General features: G+C 36.7%; 1 protein-coding gene across 4 annotated transcripts in view; it reads right to left on the bottom strand.

Annotated features, from left to right (window-relative positions):
• arhgef3 (Rho guanine nucleotide exchange factor (GEF) 3) overlaps window positions 1–13,051 on the bottom strand; it is a 34,897-nt gene that overhangs the window by 16,929 nt on the left and 4,917 nt on the right. For 2 of the 4 annotated variants that reach the window (XM_057845433.1, XM_057845437.1), the window contains exons 2-3: window positions 8,823–8,901; window positions 3,384–3,449 (exon numbers count right to left, since the gene is read on the bottom strand). In XM_057845433.1, coding sequence (XP_057701416.1) covers window positions 3,384–3,449; window positions 8,823–8,901 — 145 coding nt within the window. Of the gene's footprint in view, window positions 1–3,383; window positions 3,450–5,049; window positions 5,202–8,822; window positions 8,902–13,051 lie in introns of those variants that run through there. The other 2 variants (XM_057845434.1, XM_057845435.1) reach the window with 2 other exon arrangements.

The following is a 13,051-nucleotide window of genomic DNA, read 5'->3' as shown; positions in this document are numbered from 1 at the left end:
TATTCGTTTCAGCTCTAATATGAAGTTACCCCTGAAAAATCTTGGTAAATTGATCCAACAGCATTTTGGGAATTGAGTTTCCATGCAATGGTTTCCACACGTGAATCGCGCCCTCCGAATTCAAAATCAATACCGCTTTTAATTACTTTGCATGGCGCGCGAGTAATTATTGGATGGCGCGCGAGCCATGGTGTTCCTCCTTTTCAAAGTCAGAGAAGTGATTCAACCCACTCATGCAATGTGGGATACCATTCAACACAAAGGCGTAGGTTTGGTCTCAACATTGGTAGGGACGATATAACAGTATACCCCGCATGTAGACTTTTTGCTGGGGACGGGACTTCAATAAGAACAAAGCCAGTGGCGCCTCCAGAAATTTTTCATAGGAGTGGCCAGATGGGGCCACTTAAAATCTTGGGGTGGCCAAAACTAAAAGCCATAATTTCAGGTTCTCATTATATTATTGCAGTAAAAAGGTCAGGGGAAAACGATCAGAAAGACTTAAGGACACGGCTACTGATATACTTTGGTGTATTGTGTAATATCTGATGTTACTAATGATTTAATGTGCATAGTCCATAACTGTCCAGTCAACATTTTGAGTTCCACAACAGTTCTGTTTTATTGTGTTATGTATATATTAGGCATAAGGTGTACATTTAACTAGGGCTGTCAAACCATTTAAATTTTTTATCGGGTTAATCACAGCTTCAAAATTAATTAATTGTAATTAATCGCAATTCAAACCATCTCTAAAATATGCCATATTTTTTTGTAAATTATTGTTGGAATGGAAAGATAAGACAAAAGCTGGATATATACATTCAACATACGGTACATAAATACTGTATTTATTTATTATAACAATAAATCAACAAGATGGCATTAACATTATTAACATTCTCTTAAAGCGATCCATGGATAGAAAGACTTGTAATTCTTAAAGGATGAATGTGAGTTTGTATATTGTGACTAAATATTGCCATCTAGTGTATTTGTTGAGCTTTCAGTAAAGAAAAAGTAAGAAAAAGAGCAATTCCTGTCATTCTTCCCCACGTCGCTTCCCACAATATTTATAGTTGCTGTGGGAGAGATGGCAAAGCTTTTGCCAATTAAAAGCACGGCCCCAAAGAATGCTTGCATCTACTCCACTCACTTGACACTGCCTCTTATCTCTGTATATAGGTAAAACGGCGTCATTGTAGGCTGTTTGCGGCAATGCGTGAATGAGTCGTACCACGAATGCGTTAATTGCGATAAATATTTTCACGTGATTAATTAAAAAGAAATAATTACCGCCCGTTAACGCCATAAATTTGACAGCCTTACATTTAAAATAATAATAAACGAATTCATTTTAGGATGAAATCCATAACTTATGCTACAACAATCTAACGATATACTGGCAAGCGGGGTGGCCAGTGGGGTGGCCAACCAATTTATAGCCCCCCTGGTGGCGCCACTGAATTGGACGTGTACCAGCGTCAATGGCAGCCAATGAATGATCTTTTGGTTCCACAGTAAAGCAAAGCAAAGCAGGAAAACGCCCTGGGAAGGAAGTGCTGCCAGGCGCGCTGAAAATACCCGTCAGGGTGGGAGGGAAGGCCACGGCTAAAATTAAAGTCACAGCCTTTGTTCTCATTCTTGCTCATCAGTTTAATATCAACATTCATTATACAGTGCTGGCCAAAGGTATTGGCACCCTTGCAATTTTGTCAGATAATGCTTAATTTCTCCCAGAAAATGATTGCAATTACAAATGCTTTGGGAGCAATATCTTCATTTATTTTGCTTGCAATAAAAAAAAAAAACACAAAAGAGAATGGGGAAAAAAAATTAAGTCATCATCATTTTACATATAACTCCAAAAATGGGCCAGACAAAAGTATTGGCAGTAGGGGGGTAACGGTACACAAAAATCTCGGTTCGGTACGTACCTCGGTTTTGAGGTCACGGTTCGGTTCATTTTCAGTACAGTAAGAAAACAAAATGCAAAACATAAATGTGCTAGTTGTTTATTACACACCTTTCAACAATAGGAACATTAGCCTATACAAAGCTAGAATTCTGCTCAAAAAGTAGCAGGTATTTAAAGATAATCCGACAACAATTTGCCTTTCAGACTCACACAAAAATACACACGGTCCCAGGCTTCAACTGGGAGCGTGTGCTTTGGTCAGATGAGACCAAGATTGAGCTTTTTGGCAACAAACACTCTAAGTGGGTCTGGCGTGCCACGAAAGATGCACATGCTGAAAAGCACCTCATACCCACTGTGAAGTATGGGGGTGGGTCAGTGATGCTGTGGGGCTGTTTCGCTTCCAAAGGCCCTGGGAACCTTGTAAGCGTGCATGGCATCATGAATGCTTTGAAATACCAGGACATTTCGAATCAAAATCTGTTGCCCTCTGCCCGAAAGCTGAAGATGGATCGTCACTGGGTCTTTCAGCAAGACAATGACCCTAAACATATGGCCAAATCTACACAGAAATGGTTGACCAGACACAAAATCAAGCTCTTCCCATGGCCATCTCAGTCCCCAGACCTTGTTTTGTTGGCAAAACGGGGTGTACAAAGTATTAACACCAGGGGTGCTGATAATTGTGACACACATTATTTGATGTCAAATATTTTTTTTCTTTATGTGGGATTTTTTTCCCCACTGAATGAATGCACTTGTATTGAAGGTTGGATTCTTCTCTTTTTTTTCCATTACGGTCCCATAATATTTGAATAATAAAAAAAAACATTAGAAGCTAAAAAACATCTTTTTCAGGGGTGCCAATAATTATGGAGGGCACTGTATATAGGAAAGTCAATTACATGCAATGACACTATTTGGCCACCGGGGGGGCTGCCCCCCCTTTAAAATCCGCTTATGCCCCAGAATGCCCTAAAACATACAGAAGCAAAGACTGAGTCACAGCCAGAAAGTGTTGATGACAGTGTTGATTTCTAGTCAGCCGCCCCCACCCCTCCAATTAAAATCTGTCATATTCACAGTCAATTATACTGTAAAGCTGGTTAAACAGGAAGTTATGTTGTCGTAAGGTGTATTAAAGTCTTGTTCATGTGCCCCTTTTGATCTATGATAACACCAACACCAACACCACAATCACAGGAAGTGACCCACAAATGTCCTAAAACCTACAGGAAATGAACAGTCAACAGGGAGTGATCAATGACCTGGAAATGCCCTAACATCAACAAGAAATGACCCAACATGGGCAGAAAGTAACCTTTGAATGTCCCAAAATATACAGGAAGTGACCCGAAATCAACAGGAAGTGACCTGTGTATGAAGTGTATTTCTCGACAAGCTGCTGCCAAATAGGACTTTTCTCTTGATGTGATTGAGTCACTTGTCGTCGAGCGGAACTTACGTTGATGTCCAGGCCGCAGAGGCTGAGCGAGTCGGCATCTCCTACACTGGACTGCTTTCTCTTCTTCTGCGAGGCAAAAAAAAAAAAAAAGTCAGGTCATTATGATGATTCTTCTTCTGGGTTTGTCATCATTTTTCCCTGCCGGTTGCCATGACGACAAAAACGTAAACAGACAAATGCGCGGCAGATGTTGGGGGTGGGCTCAAAACAATGTCAGGAAGTCCAGTTGGAGTTGTTTTGGACCTGGTTACGTAAGACGGCAAAGTTGAGCATTGACCTTACGTACGGAGACCATCAATGCCAAAAAAAGGAGTCGAAAGACAAGCAATAAACATGGAACTATCAATCAAACAAAAACATTTTGAATAGAAATAATTGATTAAAGGTGGATTCAAATAAAAGAAACATTCAAATGAATCATTAAAAACGGTCATAAATAACAAGTAATATTGAAAGAAAAATTGTGACAAATAAATGAAAAATCAATTTAAAAAAAAAAAAGGAAATAAATTCAAGTAGAAACAAGTAGAGAAACTGAAAAAAATGACAAGCTCAAAATAAAGGCTGAAATTAAGCAATTAAAAAAATGGATAATGAAATCAATTCATTATTTAATAGTCATACATTCGAGAAAAAAAAAATAAAGCTGAGATCAAGCAATAAAAAAATGGATGTAAACATTATTTAATATTTATTAAGCTCAAATAAAAAAAAAAAACTGAAATTAAGCAATAAAAAATTAATGTAAAAAGAATTTCATATTTATTAAGAACAAAAGAAAAATAATAGCTGAAGTTAAGCAATAAAAAATTATATAAAGTAAATTATTTCCTATTTATTGACCATTTTTTTAATAGGTGAAATTAAGCAATTAAAAAATGGATATAAAATCAATTATTTAATATTGAGAACAAATTAAATTAAAAAAAGCTGAAATTTAGCAATAAAAAATGGATATAAAATCAATTATTTAATATTAAGAACAAATAAAAAAAAAGCTGAAATTAAGCAATTATAAATGGATATAAAAACCATTTAAAATTTATTAAGAACAAATGAAATAAAAATAAAAGCTGAAATTAAGCCATAAAAAATGGATATAAAATCAATCCGTTATTTAATATTTATTTAGAACAAATGAAATTAATAAAGCTGAAATTAAGCAATAAAAATAGATGTAAAAATCAATTATCTAACAATTATTAAGAACTAGTGAAATAAAAAAAAGTAAAAGCTGAAATCAAGCAATAAAAATGGATAAAAAAATCAATTTTTATTAGGAACAAGTGAAATAAAAGAAAAGCTGAAATGAAAGCAATTCAAAATGGATGTAAAAATCAATTATTTAACATTTATTGAGAACAAATGAAATAAAACTAAAAGCTGAAATAAAGCAATAAAAAGTTATATAAAAATTAAATATCTAATATTTACTAATTAAGAATGAGTAATTAAAAAAATAAAGTAAAATAACATTTAAATAAAAGAACTTCGAAAAAAAAAATTCCATAGTAATTTTGTCATGAATCAAAATTATACTGTATTTGAGGATCATTTCTGCTTTGAAAGCACTTAACCAGCTAAAAGCCAAAAGTCATACCCTATGAGCCAATGAATTAGCCGACTCGCCCCAAAACAATCGGCCATTAATAGACGGAATTCTCACCCGGTAGTAAACAAAGAGACAGCAGCCCATCATCGTCATGAAACGTGTCCAATCTGTGCCTCAATGGGCAATTTGGTCGCATTTGACCAGGTAACTCCTCTTCTTCTACAACATGAGGCGTCCGTCAGACGGAGTGTTTCGGTCCTTCTCGTCAGACATTCGTGTGGGACAGGAAACCCGCTCGTATTGTGTACGACCACTCAGACAAATCGGGAAGTGACCACAACAGGCTAAAATTAGGCAAAAACCCGGAGACTCCAAATGGCCAGGAAATGCTGACTAAGCCCCTCACCAGAATTTTAACTCATTCACGGCCAGTGATGGCGATAGATGTCCAACTCATTACAATGTGGAGATATTTGTAGGCACTCTTTCGATTAAAACCCTTAACTCATTTGCTCCCAAAAACGTATATATTTTTAATTGTTTCAGTGTCCCAAAGACGTATTTATATGGCTTACGTTTTTTTTCTCTAGGTTCTGATGCAACTTATCTCCAAAGCACAATGCTGAAAATCCATTTTAAAGCAATAAAACTGGCCACTGGAGGGCGGTAGCGCATTTGGTAAGACCCACAACCCGATTCAACAGGACGAAAGGCTGGCAGAAGAAGACCGAATGGAAGACCAGGACGCCAGGCGACGAACAGGAGGACGTCCAGGATGCCAGGCGCTGGACGACCGAGCAGAACGACCGGGACCACCAGTGCAGCGGACGATGCCGTTGAGTCTGTGCTGCTCGCCGAGTAAAGCCCGCGCCGCCGTACTCGGCTGCTCGCGTCCCCCGCTACCCTCCAGTGTCCCACGACTCAGCCGGAAACGCACACGGCCAAACCAGTCCCCCCCTCCCCCAGAAACAGAACATGCCCCACAAAAGTTCCCCAGGCGAACTCTGCCACGAGGCAGTGGTCACCACAAAAGAAAGACTCAAAAAAATCCATCTTGATGAGACAGGTGGCGATGAGGGAAAAGTTTACCCCGGCTGTCGCTGCCACAACAGCGTCATCTCTCAGTTCAGTAGTTTAGTTTTGTGCAAATAAATTGTTACTTTGCTATCATAAGCTCTAGTTGTCTTGTTGTTTATGTTATTTTGTAGAAGCAAAACATTATTCAGATGGTTGGGATGTCACAAAAGCAAAAAATAACAGTGTTAAAGTCAAAGTTATGTTTAAAATGTATGCTTTTACAAAAAGCTCAATTTCAGTTTTTTCATCAGAAATTGGAAAATTGCTCAAACTAAGCTATTTTCTAATGCTGATTTCTAAAGAACGGAAAAAGATATGAAGTAACTTTTTTTCCTGGTGAAAGAAGATACTCTAATCTTTCTTTTGGTGGGTTCCATGTTTATGTAGCAATAGAACAGAATTTTCTGTGGGCCTTGCAAAATCAGTCAAAATCCAGTAAAACGGCCGGCCTTGCTCCGGTGAAAATGGCTGGGAGTGAATGAGTTAACGTTCACAGTTGTGTTAAAAACATTCTTCGGGGGCCAAAACATTCATTTCCAATGGCAAAAACAGTTTTTGTCTCATTCACATTATTTAAACCGGCCCCCCCCAAAAAAAAGACGTGATCAATGAACAGGAAGAAGCTCGGAAATGCCAAAATGGTTCAAAAATGTATTCAAAGTAACCAGGAATGGCTTAAAATCATGACAAAGTATACCATAAGTCTACCAAAACCAACAAGAAATGAAAGATGAACAGGAAGTGACCCAGAAATGCCCTAAAATCAACAGGAAATGATTCAAAATGTATTGAAAGTTCCCTGGAACGCCTCAAATTCTCGATGAGGTGACCCAAATTTAACATGTGACCTGTACGTGCCCTAAAACCAACAGGAAGTGATCAATGAACAGGAAGTGACCTAAAAGTAGGGCTGTCAAAATTATCGCGTTAACGCGCGGTAATTAATTTAATTAATCACGTTAAATTATTTGACGCAATTAACGCACATGCCCCGCTCAAACAGATTAAAATGACAGCACAGTGTCATGTCCATTTGTTACTTGTTTTTTGGTGTTTTGTCGCCCTTTGCTGGCGCTTGGGTGCGACTGATTTTATGGGCATAAGCACCCATGAGCATTGTGTAATTATTGACATCAACAATGGCGGGCTACTAGTTTATTTTTTGATTGAAAATTTTACAAATTTTATTAAAACGAAAACATTAAGAGGGGTTTTAATATAAAATTTCTATAACTTGTACTAACATTTATCTTTTAAGAACTACAAGTCTTTCTATCCATGGATCGCTTTAACAATGTTAATGTTAATGCCATCTTGTTGATTTATTGTTATAATTAACAAATACAGTACTTATGTACAGTATGTTAAATGTATATCTCCATCTTATCTTTCCATTCCAACAATAATTTACAGAAAAATATGGCATATTTTGTAGATGGTTTGAATTGCGATTAATTGCGATTAATTACGATTAATTAATTTTAAAGCCGTAATTAATTTGATTAAAAATTTTAATGGTTTGACAGCCCTACCTAAAAGTAACAGGAAATGATTCAAATGTACAGGAGGTGACATAGGCGGAGTTTGACTTATGGGGCAGGGGGGGCACAACATGTTGATGGCCCCGAAACGCAGTGTCAGCTGTAAAGTTAACTTAAAAGAATATTTATAATAATAAGTTGACAATGAGGGTTTTTTTGTTTCCCATCATTCTTTAGGGGAATTCTAAATCCGGCTGCTTAGGCAATACTTTCCGCTAACATCGTTATCCATTGAATATTTGACGCCCGCCAGTGTCGTGCCAATGTAGTTACCGCAGTCAAAAATTGTGTATCCCCTGGGCGGAGCCATATGGAGGTAGATATGTGTTTTTATTATTCAATCAAAAAAAGTTGCTTCAATCAAAATATATATTTTCAACCCCAAAAAATGTTGCCTCGATCACAAAAAAAAAAGTGTTTGAATGCAAAAATAAATTTGAAACTCAAATAAACAAAAAAAATAGGGTTAGGGTTTAGGGTTAAGGTTAGGTTAGGGCTAAGGTTTAGGGTTAGGTGGTTAGGTTTAGGGTGCTTCATAAAAAATATATTTTGAAAAAGAAAACTTTCAATCATAGAAAAAGTTTTTGAATGCGAAAAAATATTTGAGATTGAAAAATTTGCATTTGAACACTTAATTTTTCATTGAAAAAGTTTTTGTTGATTGAAGCAATCCTTTTTGTGTTTGGACCATATCATGGATAGGACATTTGTGTCTAAATCATTCAATCCCCAAAAAAGTTGCTTCAATCAAAAAAATATTTTCAATCAAAGAAAAAAATTCATTTGAAAAATAAAATTGCCCTCCCCTAATATATATATATATATATATATATATATATATATTTTTTTTGGAATCATATGTAAAGCAAATGACTGTCTAAGGTGCTAGTCACATGATCTGTTCGAAAAACAATTTTGACCCGTTATAAAATTTTTTTTTTTGTTCATTTCATTCATTTTTGTAGCAGTTTTATTGCTTTACAACTTTTATATATATAGGAAAGTCAATTAAATGCAATAACACTTTTCGACCACCAGGGGGGAGCTGTCCCTCATTGCCCCCCTTAAAATCCGCTTATGGGAGTTGACCACAGAATACCCCAAAATGTAGTCTTTTGCTTTTTAAAAAACTAAAGTATTTTTGTCAAATCTCGTGGAATATTTCATTTCGTCTTACATTTTATAGTATTTTGTTGTCTTAGTCATTTATGATTTTTTTTCCCCATTAAAAAAAAAAAAAAAATCTTTAGATCTCAACTTTCCACGTACCCCGATTAAGGAGGAGTAGCCATCAGAGAGCAGAGAGAAGGATGAGGGCGTCTTCGTCGTTTTCTTCTTTGCCCTCCACCTGCAGAGAATTTTAGTTAGTCATCTTACACTAGAACGCCCTCTAGTGGCTTCCTCTGGCTGGTGAACTTTCTGACTGCTAGAAAACCAGCTGGCTGGGCAGCATTCCTGCTTCGGACAGATGCAACAAAACACATTCCAGCAAATTTTAACCTCGCCCACTGACGTACATGGCTTCCAACATATAAAATTAAATTTTTTGGACAAATAAAAATTTCCAATGGCAAAAACATTTTCAAAATGCTACTTGTCTAGTTTTTGTCCGATTCACATATACAATGCTGCTCGAAAGTTTGTGAACCCCACAGCGATGGTCAGATTTTTTGTAAAAAAAAAACTAAAATAACCTTATTAAATGTTAAGTTATACCCAAATCCACAATACTGACATTCCAAATAATGGACTGAAACAAAAGAAATAGTTATATTGTCATTCTTTATTTAACAAAAGTGGTTGATTTAAGAAAAACTCAGATATCATGTGTGCAAAAGTATGTGAACCCCTTCAGTTAATAGGATATTGCGCCTCCTTTTGCAGAGATTACCTCAACCAAACGGTTTCTGTAGTGACTAATCAGCCTCTCACATCTACTTTGGGGGATTTTTGCCCATTCTTCCTTGCAGAACGCAGTCAGTTGAGAGAGGTTTGATGGGCGTCTGGCATGAACTGCTCGCTTCAGGTCCCGCCACAGCATTTCAATGGGATTTAGGTCAGGACTTTGACTGGGCCAGTCCAGAACACGAATCTTCTTCTTTTTCAGCCATTCCTTGGTTGTATTGCTGGAATGCTTTGGATCATTATCATGTTGCATGATCCACCTTCTGCCAAGCTTTAACTTCAAAACAGATGGCGTCAGGTTATGTTCTAGGATTTGACAATATTCCTCAGAATTCATGATTCCCTGGACTATGTGGAGTTGTCCAGGTCCTGAGGATGAAAAGCAAGCCCAGATCTTGACATTCCCACCTCCATGCTTCACTGTTGGGAGAAGGTTCTTTTGGTGGTATGCAGTGTTGACTTTTCGCCAGACATGGCGGTTTTGGTTGTGACCAAACAGTTCAATTTTGCACCTACATCAGTTGATGAAAACTCTTTTTAATTTAGTCTCGACAACACAACTGTTAAAAAAACCAAAAAAAAACTACTGAATTGATTGATTAGGAAATCAGGTTGAAATAATAGAAAATTCCAAAATGTTGAGGGGGTTCACAAACTTTTGAGCAGCACTGTATCACACAACAACAAAATAACAAAATTAAGGCACAAAAAAAATGATCAGTTTTTGGCAAAAATGTACAGTTCTGCCAAGACAAACTTCTTCATACATTTTCAAACGTAATTTGTACACGTAACTAGTAGAAGTCGGGCAATGAATGCTTATGTTTTGCGTTTTAAAAAGTTTTTTTTAATCATTATTTTTAATATATTTTAGGGCTGTCAAACGATTACAATTTTTAATCGAGTAAATCACAGCTTAAAAATTAATTAATCGCAATTAATCGCAATACAAACCATCTATAAAATACGCCATATTTTTCTGTAAATTATTGTTGGAATGGAAAGATAAGACAAGACAGATATATACATTCAACATACTAAACATAAGTACTGTATTTGTTTATTATAACAATAAATCAAGGCAAGGCAAGGCAAGGCAAATTTATTTATATAGCACAATTCAACACAAGGCAATTCAAAGTGCTTTACATCACATGAAAACCATAAAAATCACATTTAAATCAACACAGCGTAAAAACCAAGACAAAAGATCGCATTTAATCACAGAATAAAAATAAATAAATGAAAATAAAACAAAAATAGAAATAAAGCAAAAACTACTACTAATAATAATCATTGAAATCAGCAATGGAGATAAGCACAAGAGGAATAGAAGGCAGGTAGATTGAAATATATAGACAGTTATGGATATGCAGTGCTAAACAAAAGCGTTTTTAGCCCTGATTTAAAGGAGCTAACGGTTTGAGCATACTTCAGACGTTCGGGTAACTTGTTCCAGAGGTGAGGAGCATAATAACTAAATGCTGCCTCACCCTGCTTGGTTCTTGTTCTTGGAACATGCAGAAGACCCGTTCCAGACGACCTTAGGGGTCTAGATGTCTCATAGGAATCTAACAAGTCAAGCATGTATTTTGGTCCAAGGCCATTAAGTGTTTTGTAGACGAGCAGTAGTATTTTATAGTCTATCCTTTGACTCACTGGAAGCCAGTGTAGCGATTTCAAAACCGGTGTAATGTGGTCCAGCTTCCTTGTATTTGTGAGGACTCTGGCTGCAGCATTCTGTACTAGCTGCAGCTTCCTGACTGATTTTTTATCAAGACCTGTAAATATACCGTTGCAGTAGTCCAATCTGCTGAAAACGAATGCATGCATAAGTTTTTCCATGTCTTGTTGAGTCAGAAGCCCCTTAATTCTGGTTATATTTTTTAGGTGGTAATAAGCGGATTTAGTGACGGACTTTAGATGGCTATCAAATTTTAGGTCTGAGTCAATAATTACGCCAAGGTTTCTGACTTGATTTGTAGCTGTAAGTGACATTGTGCTAAGTTGGCTGCTTATCTTTGACCTTTCCTTTTTTGGCCCAAAAATGATCACCTCTGTTTTCTCCACATTTAACAGGAGAAAATTCTGGCACATCCATTCATTGATTTGATGAATGCATTTACTCAGGGAGACTAAGGGACTATAATCATGTGGGGACACAGAAATGTACAGTTGTGTGTCATCTGCATAGGCGTGATAGGAGATGTCATACTGTTCCATTATCTGAGCTAACGGAAGCATATAGATGTTAAATAAGAGTGGTCCAAGAATTGACCCTTGAGGGACTCCACACGTGAATTTGGTTCGTTCTGACTGATAATTTCCGATTGACACAAAGAAATCCCTATCATGTAAATAGAATGTGAACCACTGAAGAATAGTGTCAGTAAGCCCTACCCACTGTTCCAATCTGCTGAGTAGTATGTTGTGATCAACCGTGTCAAATGCGGCGCTGAGATCCAATAGTAGCAGAACAGATCAACAAGATAGCATTAACATTATTAACATTCTGTTAAAGCAATCCATGGATAGAAAGACTTGTAGTACTTAAAAGATAAATGTTAGTACAAGTTATAGAAATTTTATGTTAAAACCCCCCTTAATGTTTTCATTTTAATAAAATTTGTAAAATTTTCTAACAAAAAATAAACTACTAGCTCGCCATTGTTGATGTCAATAATTACACAAAGCTCATGGTGCTGAAACCCATAAAATCAGTCGCACCCAAGCGCCAGCAGAGGGTGACAAAACACCGAAAAACACAAGTAACAAATGTACATGACACTGTGCTGTCATTTTAATGTTTGAGCGGGGCATGTGCGTTAAATGCTTCAAATATTTTAACGTGATTTATTTTAAAAAATTAATGACCGCCCGTTAACGTGATAATTTTGACAGCCCTAATATATTTATAAAATAAATTGGCCCCAAAAAATTGGCCTTTTTTTTGACATCATGCCAAATTCAGTAAATGACTAATATCTCCCTGATCCATGGTTCTGTCTTTTTCATATCTGGCATGTATGAGAGGTATTCCAGCCTGAACACGACTGCATTGAAATATTACCAGTTAGGCCTGGCGCCCCCTGCTGGGAACAGGAAACTAGGGTTGTTCCGATCATGTTTTTTTGCTCCCGATCCGATCCCGATCGTTTTAGTTTGAGTATCTGCTGATCCCGATATTTCCCAATCCGATTGCTTTTTTTTGCTCCCGATTCCATTCCAATCATTCCCCATAATTTTTCCCGATCATATACATTTTGGCAATGCATCAAGAAAAAAATGAATCAAACTCGGACGAATATATACATTCAACAAACAGTACATAAGTCCTGTATTTGTTTATTATGACAATAAATCCTCAAGATGGCATTTACATTATTAACATTCTTTCTGTGAGAGGGATCCACGGATAGAAAGACTTGTGACTTTGTATATTGTGACTAAATATTGCCATCTAGTGTATTTGTTGAGCTTACAGTAAATGATACTGTAGCCATGCCCCAATGCATGATGGGAAGTGGAACCATGACTGTGCGTAGTGCTTTCAATTGATATATCTTCTCTGCGTTGGGAAATAACTTAAGGTG

Source organism: Corythoichthys intestinalis, chromosome 9 (assembly GCF_030265065.1).
Source record: "Corythoichthys intestinalis isolate RoL2023-P3 chromosome 9, ASM3026506v1, whole genome shotgun sequence".
NCBI classification, from domain to species: Eukaryota; Metazoa; Chordata; class Actinopteri; order Syngnathiformes; family Syngnathidae; genus Corythoichthys; species Corythoichthys intestinalis.
The sequence above is the reverse complement of the archived record's forward strand: the minus strand, read 5'-3'. Positions and strand labels throughout refer to the sequence as shown.